Source organism: Sardina pilchardus, chromosome 9 (assembly GCF_963854185.1).
Source record: "Sardina pilchardus chromosome 9, fSarPil1.1, whole genome shotgun sequence".
Lineage (NCBI taxonomy): Eukaryota > Metazoa > Chordata > Actinopteri > Clupeiformes > Clupeidae > Sardina > Sardina pilchardus.
In genome coordinates this window covers 8514628-8527946 of record NC_085002.1, presented here as the reverse complement: position 1 = coordinate 8527946, position 13319 = coordinate 8514628, and the positions used below count along the sequence as shown (strand labels likewise).

Here is a 13319-nt window from a genome sequence, read left to right as displayed (position 1 = left end):
CTGCCCCAAAGACAAGGGAGTAAACTAAGGTACTGCAGTGGGTTGCACCAGCTGAACGTAAGTTCCATCTTAGCTTAGTTCTAACGTAAACTGGCACTACGTTGAAGTTTACGAGCTACTAAAATATAACGGGTTGCACCACGCGAATAGTTTCAACGTAACACTAAGTTATGACTTAAATTACACACTAACTTACACCCCCCTTTCCCTAGGTGTAAGTCCCATCGTAACTCATTTGTTAACATGGTTTTCTCATTTAAATGGTGGAAATGTTAAGTATAAGTCGAGAAGAGTTATATACACGACCAATTACACACGTTTAATTTACTTGAGCAGTGTTTGAATCATGTTTTCACTGGAAATCGTAGGTGGACCTAGCGTACAACAACTAACCTAGCCTAGCCTACCTATCGTTAACGTTACCACACAAAACACACATTTCATTGCTGTTGACTGAGCTGTTATTCTTTTTTAGTGATATTAGAGAGAATTACTGTTACCTTAGGCCAACAGTGGTGGCTGAAATATTCCCAAAGCACATACAACAAAATATAGTCTGCTCTGTAGAAAGAAAATTGGAATCCTTCTACAGAATGTTGTGATGATTTTTGTTATTGTTATTGTTGTTTTAGGTTTCTTTCTCACACAATAATCATCCAGTTATACTAATAGATGATATTACAGTAATCTGGTAGTAGTAGTATTATTACAATGGATCTGTTCACAAGTAAAGGTGTAGTCAGCATTTGTAATGAACAGTTAATATGTAGTTCTCCTCATGTTTGCCAGGTGGGAGTATGCTTTAGTGTAGGCCTATGAGATAAATCTGCGGTGTCTGTGGCTGCCTCAGGCTTTGTTATGAGGAGGAGACTTTATGTGGCTCTCTTAATTTTTAGCCAGTCAGTTGGAAGGAGAGTTCCAGTTAATCAAGACAAGGATCTGCTTGTTTGTTTTTGTGTGTGTGTGTGTGTGTGTGTGTGTGTGTGTGTGTGTGTGTGTGTGTGTGTGTGTGTGTGTGTGTGTGTGTGTGTGTGTGTGTGTGTGTGTGTGTGTGTGTGTGTGTGTGTGTGTGTGTGTGTGTGTGTGTGTGTGTGTGTGTGTGTGTGTGTGTGTGTGTGTGTGTGTGTGTGCATTTGGCTTACTTTCACAATGGCTAATTTCCACCATAATCACTATGCAAGACCAGGCTTCTCCATTTTCATCCCAGCTGTATCCTTTTTCCGCTAATGTTTTTTTTGAATCCTTCAAAATTTTCCGGGTGATTTGGAATTGGCAGGTGTAATTCATTTAAAGAAGAAACAGTCAAACATTTAATCGTCGACAGATTACTCGATTATATACATCTACAGTACCTAATGAGTTGCGAGAGCCACATGAAGGCTCTCTAGGTAAAGAGAGACGTACGTTAAGCGCAAGCTATCTCCCAGTCCTATTGGCAAGCCACCTCGTTTGCTTGTGTTTCCGAGCCAGTCCGCGGTTTCGCATGTGGTCTCTGATATTTCTTTGTTATATTCCGAACATTTAATAAGCAAAGAGATTAGGAGCGGATGATTAGTGGCCTGAAAATCGCGCACTGACACAGACGGAGCGCCTCGGTAATCTAGTTCTTTCTGTGCCGGTCCGCACTCAATCCTTCGCTCAAACACGGCATTAATCCTCAAACAATTTTTTTCTCTTTTCTTTTTTAATTCATTTTTTTCCCTCTCTCTTTCTCTTTTTCTCGTTCAAAGACCATAATGAAGAAACCAATTTTCACATTGTTGGCGTTTCCTTTTTAGGGAGCGCTGAGCTGCTCAGCCGCCACAAAACAGATAATAAGGGGAAAAAAGCACACAAACAACAGATTAAGTTGGCATACTAAAAGAGAAAGCTTGTTTCACAAAGAGAAAGAGGAAGAGGGAAAATAAGTCAAATTAAGAGAGTGTAACTGCATCTCTGGTGTGCATCATCTTGAATATGTCCGTGCGTGTGTGTGTTTGTGTGTGTGTATTTATATATGTGTGTGCATTTATGTCTGTATGTATGTAAGGTAGGCTTGTGCGGTACATGTGTAGGTGTGTGTGGGTGTGAGTGTGAACGCGAGTGCCTGGCTAATGGTGCTGGTGTGTCTGTGTCTGTGTGTGTGCGCGCACAAGTCTTAATAAAACACGATTTGTCTCCTCCAATATTGAGAGGCAGTGGCCTGTGTTCTAAATCTGTATTGCAAATGCGTCTGCTGTGAGTTTGGTGAATGCGCTCCCTTCATTGTGTTCCCCCTCTTTATTCTCGTCTAAAACATAAGGCCCTTTTTAATTCAGACTCACTCAGGCATCTCGCACCGCAGTACAAAGCAGAGGCTTTTATTAAAAGTGTGAGTGCACACACGATTGTGTCGTGTGTCTCTGTGTGTGTGTGTGTGTGTGCACGTGTGTGTGTGTGTGCGCCAGTGCTTTCGTTTGTCGGAAATTCTCCTTATGCACACAAACCCCAGTCGCACACACAGGCAACCTCACAAACAAAGTGGTGTGCAGTCACACGTAGGTGCACACACACACACACACACACACACACACACACACACACACGCACACACACTAGGGAGTGGGTAACTGGTTGCGCCCTGGAGCGCTCGCAAAAAGCTGGCGCTTCTCCAACTGGAGCTGGCACCATGCCCGAGACCCACACTCCATCCACTCTCTCCGTATCGCACCCGCCAGCCACCAGCTCGCCCGCCACACCGCACCACTGCCCATCAGATAGCCGCCCAGGCTGAGAGAGAGAGAGAGAGAGAGACAGAGAGACAGAGAGAGAGAGAGAGAGCGGGTGCGTCCCTCAGCAGCTAATCACCAGAGTGCAGTGGTGCTCTCCGTAAGCTGAGGCAGACAGGTATCACTTTGCTGGAGCACTGCCCCCAGAACAGCTTTAATAGATTTTTTGCCGGGTTTGCTGTCGATAGATTGAGGTTTACCGTATTCATTTCACACATGATCTTATTCAGAACTACATCAGTATCAGGTGTTAATATGACGGTTTTTATCATGTCCATGCAGATATCTACCAGCTGTCCACGAGAACTGCACTACTGATGGTAGCATGCTAGCGCAGTAAAATGGAACAAGGTCAGGATGTGTAAGACTGCGATGGTGTTATCGTCAGGCAGTTTGCGGGTGATGTCAACACAGCCTCGCTACTCCTTCTTTTCACACCCCCCTGTGCTTTAAAGGCCCAGTCAGAGATTTTACGTGATTTCAAGCCCGTAAATCTTGATGTCTCATTCAGCAATTTTTTTTGTCTCCTCACGACCGCTAGCTGCCCATTTCGTGATTACACTGTAAAAATAAAATGGCCCAGGCTCCAAAAACTGGGGAAAAAACAAAGTGGGGGCACCCTTCCCACAAACGATAACGAAACCCTGCATGGAGTTTGTCTGGGGATACTGAAGGTAGGGCTGTTGTGTTTCATTTGGTCCTTGGTTAAGATACGTTATTAAGATAAGATCCTGTGTTTTTATGCACAAAAGCGTTTTATGCACATCTGCTAATAAATGTAAACATAAGCACAAACAAACGCTACTGTACTTCCTGCAAAATCCCTGACTACGCCTTTAATCACAGGCTTCATCCCTTTAGCCAACCTCCAGCCTTCTCTCTCTCTTCCTCTCCCTCTCTCTCTCTCTCTCTCTCTCTCTCTCTCTCTCTCTCTCTCTCTCTCTCGCGCTCTCTCTCTCTCTCTCTCTCTCTCTCTCTCCATCGGTCTGACTGACACGTGCCAGTTCTGGTGTCCACACTGCGGCAGAGCCATGGAGGGGGGGGGTTGGGGGGGGAGTGAAGTCGTCGTGCTCCGGTGGCCGGTGGCCAGTGACCAGCGGCTGGCCAGGCGTCTCTTAACGAGCTCTCGGCCTGATCTAGAGGGCGCGCAGGCTCCGGCTAACGAGCTCCAGGGCTCTCCGCCTGGCTTCGATCTGAGGGCGTTGGCTGGCTCCAGTCGCAGCTGAGGCCTGGCTGCTGGGGGTGGCGCTGTGTGTGGGGAGAGGAGGTGCCTTGGCGGAGGGGTGCGTTGGGTAAGGGGGGGGTGTGTGGGGTAGGGAGTTGTGTGGGGCGGTGAAGGGGGTTTGGTGAGGCAACTTTGTGACACCTCTGCGGCAGCAGTAAGACGTTCCGAGCGTCTGCAACAGCGGCATTATGCTGCCACCTTCCCAAGGCTACAGAGCGATCGTTTATCTATTCTCTCTCTGTCACGCGCTCCTGCTCCAGCTGAAATGCATTTAGCCATTACTTCAGCTCAGCCCAATCTCCCTGTGTCTCATCCTGTCATTTTCTCCCGCTCCTTTCGCTGCCATAAGCTAATTTACATCACTTTGTTTCAACTGCATTCCTTTATCTCTCTGTCCTCTCATCTCTCTCTCTCTCTCTCTCTCTCTCTCTCTCTCTCCCCCTCTCTCTCATTCTCTTCCTGTGGGAGTGTGACGGTGGAACTCGTTTGCTGCGGCTCCGGTTTTGAATGCTCTTTCTCGGGCGTCTCGCTTTTCCTAAAGGGTATCGCCACGTCCCCTCTGACCCGCCTCGCCGACATCGACGCTGGCACGTCTCCCGCCTGCCTCCGGAAGGCTCCAGCGCTGCGGCCGCCTGTCCCGCGTGTCTGTCCCCTGCCCTGGCAGGGGCATTGTCATGCTTATAGGCTACGCTGACTGCAGGCCAAGAGGAAAATGTCAGGTGAACAGAGGGAGTGAAAAGCCTTTTGTCATCCTCTGCTCTTTCGCCATTCTCTCCCCCGCTCACACCGCGGGGAGTTTGATTCCGCCACTTTTAGTAGGATGCAGAGTTGGCTTTGGCAGTGAGTGTCCTTTGTTCTGTTTTGAACAACAGGAAAATAATAACAATGTTTTTTTGGCTGTTGCCATGGTTTGGGCCAAACAACAGGCCAGTGAGGAACAACACACTAGTTAAAAACAGACTCTCCATGTGCGGGAGAGCAGCACACAAGCTGAAAGGAGGAAGTGAAAGTTGAACAGAGTTCTCAGGAAGAGCAACTCCAGTTAGCAGTAAAGAGCGGCTCGTTTGGTTACTGTGACAGAGACTGGACACTCAGATAGTGAACACTAAAAGCTCTTTTAGTGGTAAGGCATCTGGCCATCTCTTCATGCCTATGTTTGTGATGGTCTTCTGAGCCATTCTTCATATGTTTAATGAGTGGTGCAGTAGCACTGGTATTGCCTTATGTTATTGCAAGGTAAAAGGCTTGAGTAGACCAAAGATGACAGGAGCTTCACAACTCTTGTTTTTCAACAGCTCATGTTCTTTCGGATTAAATGTCCTGTTTGCCCAATTTATTTTGTCCAGTGTCACTCTAACTCACTGACTTTGGCTTTCTCATTATCGCACTCGTTTTGGTGTTTATTCACCCATTCAGCTAGCCTAGATATCTAGACGCACCCTAGCGGCAAAAAATATTTTTTGCCTAGCGGGATGGTCTAGGGTCGCACCTGTAAGGCAATCCTGCGTCCGACACCCAATCAGAACGCACTATCTGTGTACGGAGTCCTTGAGCCCGCCTTAGCATGGTGACGACAGAACTGCATTTACATTGATGTCAATGGCAGCCCTTCGCGTTGCATATGAACGCGCAGGGGGAACCTTCAGCTTCCGATATTGATGTCAAGGGGGCTTGACCATGCGTCCTCATTCGACAAGTTGGGTGTGACACCCTGTTGAACAAAAGAGAACAACGAAAGATGGATGAGGCTAACGTAGCGCGCTCGTTTGAATCTTTGGCTTTGGAAGAGTTAGACTTGGGCTTTTCTTTGAAGGTTGAGCAGAAAGAAGCACTCAAGTCATTCGTTTTAAAGAAGGATGTATTTGCCGTTTTGCCGACCCGCTACGATTGGTCTCAAGTGCTGGCCTATTACGTGCAGAGGCAGTTTGAAAGACACCGGTTAATCCCACCCACAGACTTCAGCTCTGTGAATGGTCCGACTCCAGACTATACATTTCTGTATAGTTTGTCTTGCCAGGCTACCATTCAGCTGGTATAGTGTACAACCCCAAACAGGAAAAAATTGGGACGTTGTGTAAAATGCGATTAAAAACAGAATGTAATAATCTGCTAATCTCTTAAACTCATATTTAGTTGCAAAAGGACACAGACAACATATCAAATGTTGTAAATGACAAGTTTGAATATTTCAGGAAAATATGTTTTCATTTTACAACCAGCAACATGTTTCAAATAAAGTCGGGACGGGGGTAACAAAATGCTGGAAAAGAAAACAAAAGGATGAATGTTTCACAACTAATTAGGGTAACTGGCAACACGATTGGGTAAGGAACAGAGCATCCCAGAGAGGCAGGGTCTCTTAGAAGTAAAGATGTAGGGGTATTCATCACTCTGTGTAAACCTGTGTGCACAAATGATGAAACAATGTCATTTTAATGCTTCTTAACATAATATTATGAAAACATTAGCTCTAGAGAAATTTTTGCAAATAAGGGAAAGAGATTGGAAAAAACAAATTTGATAATGTGGTCTTTTGGACCTCAGATGGCACTGCATCAATACTTCACCTGTTTCCAGACCTGTCATAGAGGTTTTCATGAAACCATACAGATAACCATTAACTATGTGCACAGTTTGATACAATTTTGGCTGCAAGTTTTTAATGGAGTAACAGCCAAAACAGTCCAAACTGGACCTGAAATGGACTGAGGTAACGTGGAAAAAGGTTATGTGGTTAGACCAATGAACATTTCCCATTCTTGGAAATCATGGACTCATCTGCAAAGGAGATCTCATCTGAGGAGAGGACCTATCCAAGTGTCCAACCTATCCAACTTGTTTTAGTGCTCAGTTCGAAACCCAACATCTATGACAGCGTGGGTGAGCATTATTGCCTACAGCATGGCACCTTGCAAAGCAATTCTGAATGATGTAAGATACTATATGAGTTTTGAGCAACATATACTGCCATCCAGGCAATGCATTTTCCAGAGAAAACCTTGAATAATTCAGGGAAGCAATGGCAAAATGAATTCTGCACATATTCCAACAGTGTTTCTCCATAGAGGAAGAGCCCAGGTGCTAAAATGGCCTGTCTGCAGTCCAAATTTGTCAAATTAGGTGCATAATGGAATGGAACTGAGAATACTTCATACTGTTGAGCAACTGAAATTAGATTAGATTAGATTCAACTTTATTGTCCTGTGTCGGGGAGTAATGGGACATTTCATTCTTAAAACTCTAGCAACTGGTCTCCTCAGTTGCTAAGCATTTACATAATTTTGTTAAATGAAGAGGTGAGCAGCACAGTGGTAAACATTTCCTGTTTTTTTAAACATGTTGCTGGCATCAAATTCAAAATGAAATAGTCCATGAAATTGTCTAAATTTTCATGTTCAACATTTGATGTGTTGTCTAGATGTCATTTTGGGAGTCACTGTTGAGGGGCAAAAATGTCCACAAAAATGTTTGTCCCTGTAAAGGTTGGACAAGAAAGGTTGTCCGGTGCTGTTGATGGGCAAATATTTGCACAATGTCCGCCTTCTTCTTGTCCCTGTCAAGGTTGCCTTACCTTCAACAGACACCGGCAAGGAGGCATCTGGGTGGAGTGGCCTCAATGGAGGGGAGTGAAAAAACGGTGATGCGTTTGGCAGTTTTCACCACCCTCTGCAGTGCTTTCTGGTCAGAGGCAGAGCAGTTGTCATACCATACTGTGACACAGTTGGTGAGGATGCTCTCTATGGTGCAGTGGTAGAAGTTCATCAGTCTCTGAGGAGACAGGTGGACCTTCTTTAGTCTCCTCAGGAAGAAGAGACACTGCTAAGCCTTCTTGATCAGGGTAGAGGTGCTGAGGGTCCAAGAGAGGGCCTCAGAGATGTGGACAACCAGAAACTTGAAGCTGGTGACACATTCCACCTAAGTCTCGTTGATGAAAATGGATGTGTGTGTGTGCTAGCTTTAGTCCACAATTATCTCTTTGGTTTTCTTGGTGTTGAGAGCCAGGTTGTCATCAGTGCACCACGATGTTAGGTGCTGGACCTCCTCCCTGTAGGCCGTCTCGTTGCTGATGAGGCCTGTCACCATAGTGTCGTCTGCCAACTTGGTTGCTCAGCTCATCAGGCAAGGATGTGTTGGTGATGGGGGTGACCTGGATGCCTTGACACATGCATCGGGTGTCAGAGTTGTTCTTCAATGATCCTCAATCCTTACCTTGTGGTTGTGCTTGGCCTTTTTTGATGCCCCCTTTCAGGTTAGCCCTGGATGAGCTATAGGCTTGAGCATCACCTGGTCTGAATGCGATGTCTGGTGCCTTCAGCAGGAGTCTGACCTCACTGTTCATCCATGGCTTCTGACTAGGCAGAGTCGTGATCCATGTGAGGGTGGTGACACTTGACGTTGGACTTGACACAGTCCAAAACAGAAGAGGCATATGAATCAATGGGGAAAAACAAAAAGTCCTCCGCGCTCCTGAAATCACTATCTGGTGTGTCACGGGAGTGGACAAACTGTAGTAAAGAAAAAGGGGTTCACCGGAACAACTCAGATGTGAAGTTTTTTTACATTTTATTTAAGGTGCCAACATTGTGGGACTAACGTTTCAATGCTACACCATCTTCATCAGAGTCTCTGATGAAGACGGTGTAACGTCGAAACGTTAGTCCCACAATGTTGGCACCTTAAATGAAATTTTTAAAAACTTCACATCTGAGTTGCATATGAATCAATGTCCGTGTGTGAGTCATGGGTGGCCTGAATTGGGAACACTCTCCAGTCAGTGTTGTCAACACGCTGCTGAAGTGCTGAGTCAGCTCCCTCTGGCCACACACTGACTGTCCTTACTGTTGCTTTCACACCTTTGATGAGTGCTGAATACTTGGGCAGTAGAAACAATGAGAGGTGATTTGAGTGTCCTCAGTCAGGGAGTGAAGCGGCTTTGTATCCATCAGCTATGTTTGGTTAGACGTGGTCTAAAAAATGTTTTCCTCTCGTCGGGCATGATACATTTTGATAAAATGTTTCAGTGGTTGAAGTCACCCGCATCAATGTAGGCTGCCTCGGGATGCAGAGTTTGTTGTGCAAACTGATCATCACAAGCTTAGCATTAGCATCTGGTGGTATATAGGCTGCTGTAGAAAGGTCTACACTTAACCATGAGATACTGTAAGTTAGCTGGGCAGTGACTCTCGGTGATGATGTCTGTGTATCATGTTTTGGTAACATAAATGCACAAATATGTTTTTTCGAGACTTGTGTATTATCACATTCTGTTTTTATTTGCACTCTACACAACTTCCCAACTTTATCTGATTCGAGGTTCAGAAATTCACTCTTACTCATTCAAACTTTGTTCTCTCACGCACAAGGCCTTGCTCTCTTACCAGACACACACACACACACACACACACACACACACACACACACACACACACACACACACACACACACACACACACACACACTATTCAGAGCTGCTCTTGAAGGTCTTGGAGTAATGCTGTCGACACAGAGCAAGTGTGTGTCAACCATATACTTTTACAAAGCACAGTGTTCCAGACAGATGCCTTTCAGCCTGCAGTTGATGCTCTGTAGGCTGTTTTCTGTCAGTCATGACTCACTCTCCTGCTTTCTCTCCCTCTCCCTCTTTCTCTTTTTCCCTCTCTCTCTTTCCTTCTCTCTCTCTCTCTCTCTCTCTCTCTCTCTCTCTATCTCTCTCTTTCTCTCCTCTGTGTCTGAGTCCCACAGTCTCTCCCCTCTGTACACAGGGCTGTGTGCTGCACCAGGGCAGTTGAGCTCAGCACTTAAAGATGCCATTTAGCTCTCCTCTCCTGCGCGTCCCCGACTACAGCCCCCCTACAGCAGAGGACACCACAAACATCTCTCACAAATAATCACTCGCTTTCTCTATCCTCATGACACCACCAAACCTCCCTTTCCAACGCACAAACACACACACACACACACACACACTTATCACTCACACACGCATATCTACACTCATATGCCAGTGTATAGGATCACAGATCTCAGGTTTTCTAAACAATGGCAAAAGAGATTGAGAGCGAAACAAAGGGAGGAAAAACAGAACAGAGGGGGCATGAAAGCATTAGTGCATTTATTCACATGGAAATGCATTCCACAATTGGCAATTCAATGTGTAATTTAGTTGTGCAGTTTGAAAATATATTGTGAAAATAATGTTAGTCAATATCCAAAGTAGCAATGCAATACTCAGTATGCAATAGTTCAGTTTCTGTTGAATTGCACTTTGTATTGCCATGCTTTTTTGCTCTTAATTGAAACGGCAGCTAATTTTGCTATTGGATATTCAATGTGCGACTTGGTCTCGTGCTACGCTATCCAGAACTCAGTGCAGCCTTTGAAGACTGCGAGGAGAGTTCCTTTATGTGATGTGAGCACATGGCCACTGGTGCCGGGGTCACTCCTGTGGAAACTCCGTCATCGTTACGGAGGAGAGAGACGAGATAATTAAAGACATCTCTCATTCGGAGAAGACCTGTGCTACCGTGCAGGGGGAAGGACAGTGATACACACACACACACACACACAATATACAGAGATATGAACATACAGTACATACACACTCATACACATTTTTGTACAGACAGGAATATGAACACACATGAGAAACATACATCTATACATACAGGCATTTGAATGTCTAGCCAGACACGGAACTTGCAGTCACACTTTTCTCTCTTTCTCTCTCACGCACACACTCTCTCTGACACACACACACACACACACACACACACAGAGACACACCCACTAGTGGCATCACCCTGTCAGGTGTGTGAGCGCTCCATCAGTGTCGGGGCCCTAATGCGGCATCATTAGGCGACAGGGCAGAGAGGGGGCCAGGGTGGACGCCTGACATGTCATTACGGGACACGCTGAATTGATAATGCAATAAAGCCCGCACCCCACCCCACCCCTCCCCACCCCACCCCACCCCAGCACAGCGCACCCCAGCGCGGGCCGGCCTTCTAGCCGCTGACGGAGCGCTGACCGCTCCCCTGCATCCATACATCAGCCCAGGTCACAGCGTGGCCATGCTGGAGCAGAGAGAGAGGAGAGATGAGGGGGGGGGGGGGGGGGGGGGGGGTCTCATCTCACTCTCTCTCCACTTCTCCCTCTCCTTCTCTCTGTTCTTCCTCTTTCTCTCTCTTGCTCACTCTCTCATTCCCTGTCACTCGCTCTGTCACAGTCACTGATGGTCTGATGGTGTCGTTCTGGCGGTCATCTTATTATCGGTTTCTTCATCTCCTGCCATCTGATTTTTGTCGTTGTAGTAGTTGTTGTTGTTGTTATTGACTGATCCTCTCTTCCTGTTTCTGTGTCTCTGTGCTCCTCATCTCCTCTCTACTGGCTGTGGTCTTCTCTCCTCCTCCACCTCCACCTCCTCCTCCTCCTCCTCCTCCTCCTCCTCTTCGTCTCCTGCTGATATTCATCCCACTCTATTCTCACTTCCTGTTTTCCTCTCCTCCCTATCTTCACTTCTTCCCCACCTCTCCTTGGCCCCAGTCCCAACCTCTCTCTCTCCCTCTCTCTCTTCGTCTCCCTCTTCTCCTCTAACTCACCTCTACCCATCCGAGGCTCATCCCTCCTTCTCACGCTGCGAGCGAATCACACTAATGTACTCAGCGCCTTCCAGGGGAGTTTGCAGCGAAATGAAATCACTTAGTTAATGGAAGTTCTTTAATGAGGCCGTCCTCTTTGGGGCGGCAGGGTGGTATAAAAAAGAGGGCTGTGTGTGTGTGTGTGGGTGTGTGTGAGAGAGAGAGTGTGTGTGGGTGTGTGTGTGAGAGAGAGAGTGTGTGTGTGTGTGTGTGTGTGTGAGAGGGAGAGATAGTATGGGTGTCTGTGTATCTGAAAAATGGAGTGTGTGTGTGAGAGAGAGAGAGAGAGAGAGAAAGTGAGTGACTAAATGCATGGATGTATAAGGAGTGATTGAGAGTCAAAGGATTTCAGCTCGTATATGAGTGTCATTTTTTACTGTGTCCATCGGAGGTGTGAGTGGCTAGCGGTGATGTTCCAGCCCAAATGCCCCTCTCCATTATGAGCACCATGTCCTCTCTCTCTCTCTAATACATCCATGCTCTCTCCCTCTCTCTCTCTCTCTTTCTCTCTCTCCCTCTCATAGAACACAATGGTGAACCACGGATGAGGAAGACCACTTGGAGGAGGAAGACCAACGCCCATCTCTTCACTCCCTCCACTATGGCCCGGACTGAAAACTCCAGATACCACTTTAACTCCTGTGTGTGTGTGTGTGTGTGTGTGTGTGTGTGTGTGTGTGTGTGTGTGTGTGTGTGTCTGCATTGTAAACACACTGCCGCTGTCGTTGTGAAGGAGCGCCTTGACGCAGGCAGCCGCTGGCACCTCTCTTATTTCATGTTTATTTTATACACTTTAAGCTGCTGTCATTTGGGTGTCGCACAGATATGCTAATCACTTCTCTTTTTTTTCTTTTTTTTTTTTTTTAAGTAAGCACAGTGCCAGCTTCTGACAAGTACAAGTGCGCTACCAGCTTGAGTAATCAGCCGGTGTGTTTACACTGCAGGTGTGCGTGTGCGTGTGTGTGTATATGCATATCTGGGTGTGTGTGGATCTATGAGACTGTATCCATACATACCCGTGTGTGTGTGTGTGTGAGTGTGTGCGTTTGTGTGGTTTGACTTGACTGTGTTGAAGTGAAGTGTGTTATCATGACTTGCCATCTGCCTTCATCTTGAGGCTTTTTTTGTTTCTGGGCGAGGAGCCTCTGTGGTTGTTGGCTCGAGTGTTTTCACAAATAAAATAAAATAAAAAATCCGTCCAGCAGAAATCAGCATTGCACCTTCTTCTCTTTGTAGCGTGGTGATGGAGCCTCCCCAAGGCATGCTGTGTGTGTGTGCGTGTGTGTGTGTGTGTGTGTGTGTGTGTGTGTGTGTGTGTGTGTGTGTGTGTGTGTGTGTGTGTGTGTGTGTGTGTGTGTGTGTGTGTGTGTGTGTGTGTGTGTGTGTGTGTGTGTGTGTGTGTGTGTGTGTGTGTGTGTGTGTGTGTGTGTGTGTGTGTGTGTGTGTGTGTGTGTGTGTGTGTGTGTGTGCGTGCGTGCGTGCGTGCGTGCGTGCGTGCGTGCGTGCGTGCGTGCGTGCGTGCGTGCGTGCGTGCGTGCGTGCGTGCGTGCGTGTGTGTGTGTGCGTGCATGCGTGTGTCAGTATAAAAAAAATAGCGTTAAAAGAGGTTGAATGTGCAGGTACCAGCTGAATTGGTTGCATGTGATGAGTACAAGAAAGCCAAATAGATCCCTGGTTGAAAGTGTTATTGAACAGCAAGCATACAAAAGA

General features: G+C 46.5%; 1 protein-coding gene across 2 annotated transcripts in view; it reads left to right on the top strand.

The window, feature by feature from the left end:
* Positions 1 to 12817, top strand: part of LOC134092602 (MICOS complex subunit mic25a-like) — a 41503-nt gene extending 28686 nt beyond the window's left edge. For both annotated transcript variants that reach the window (XM_062545587.1, XM_062545588.1), the window contains one exon: positions 12134 to 12817. In XM_062545587.1, coding sequence (XP_062401571.1) covers positions 12134 to 12157 — 24 coding nt within the window. In that variant the 3' untranslated portion in view covers positions 12158 to 12817. The remainder of the gene's footprint in view (positions 1 to 12133) is intronic.
* The last annotated feature ends 502 nt before the right edge of the window (positions 12818 to 13319 follow it).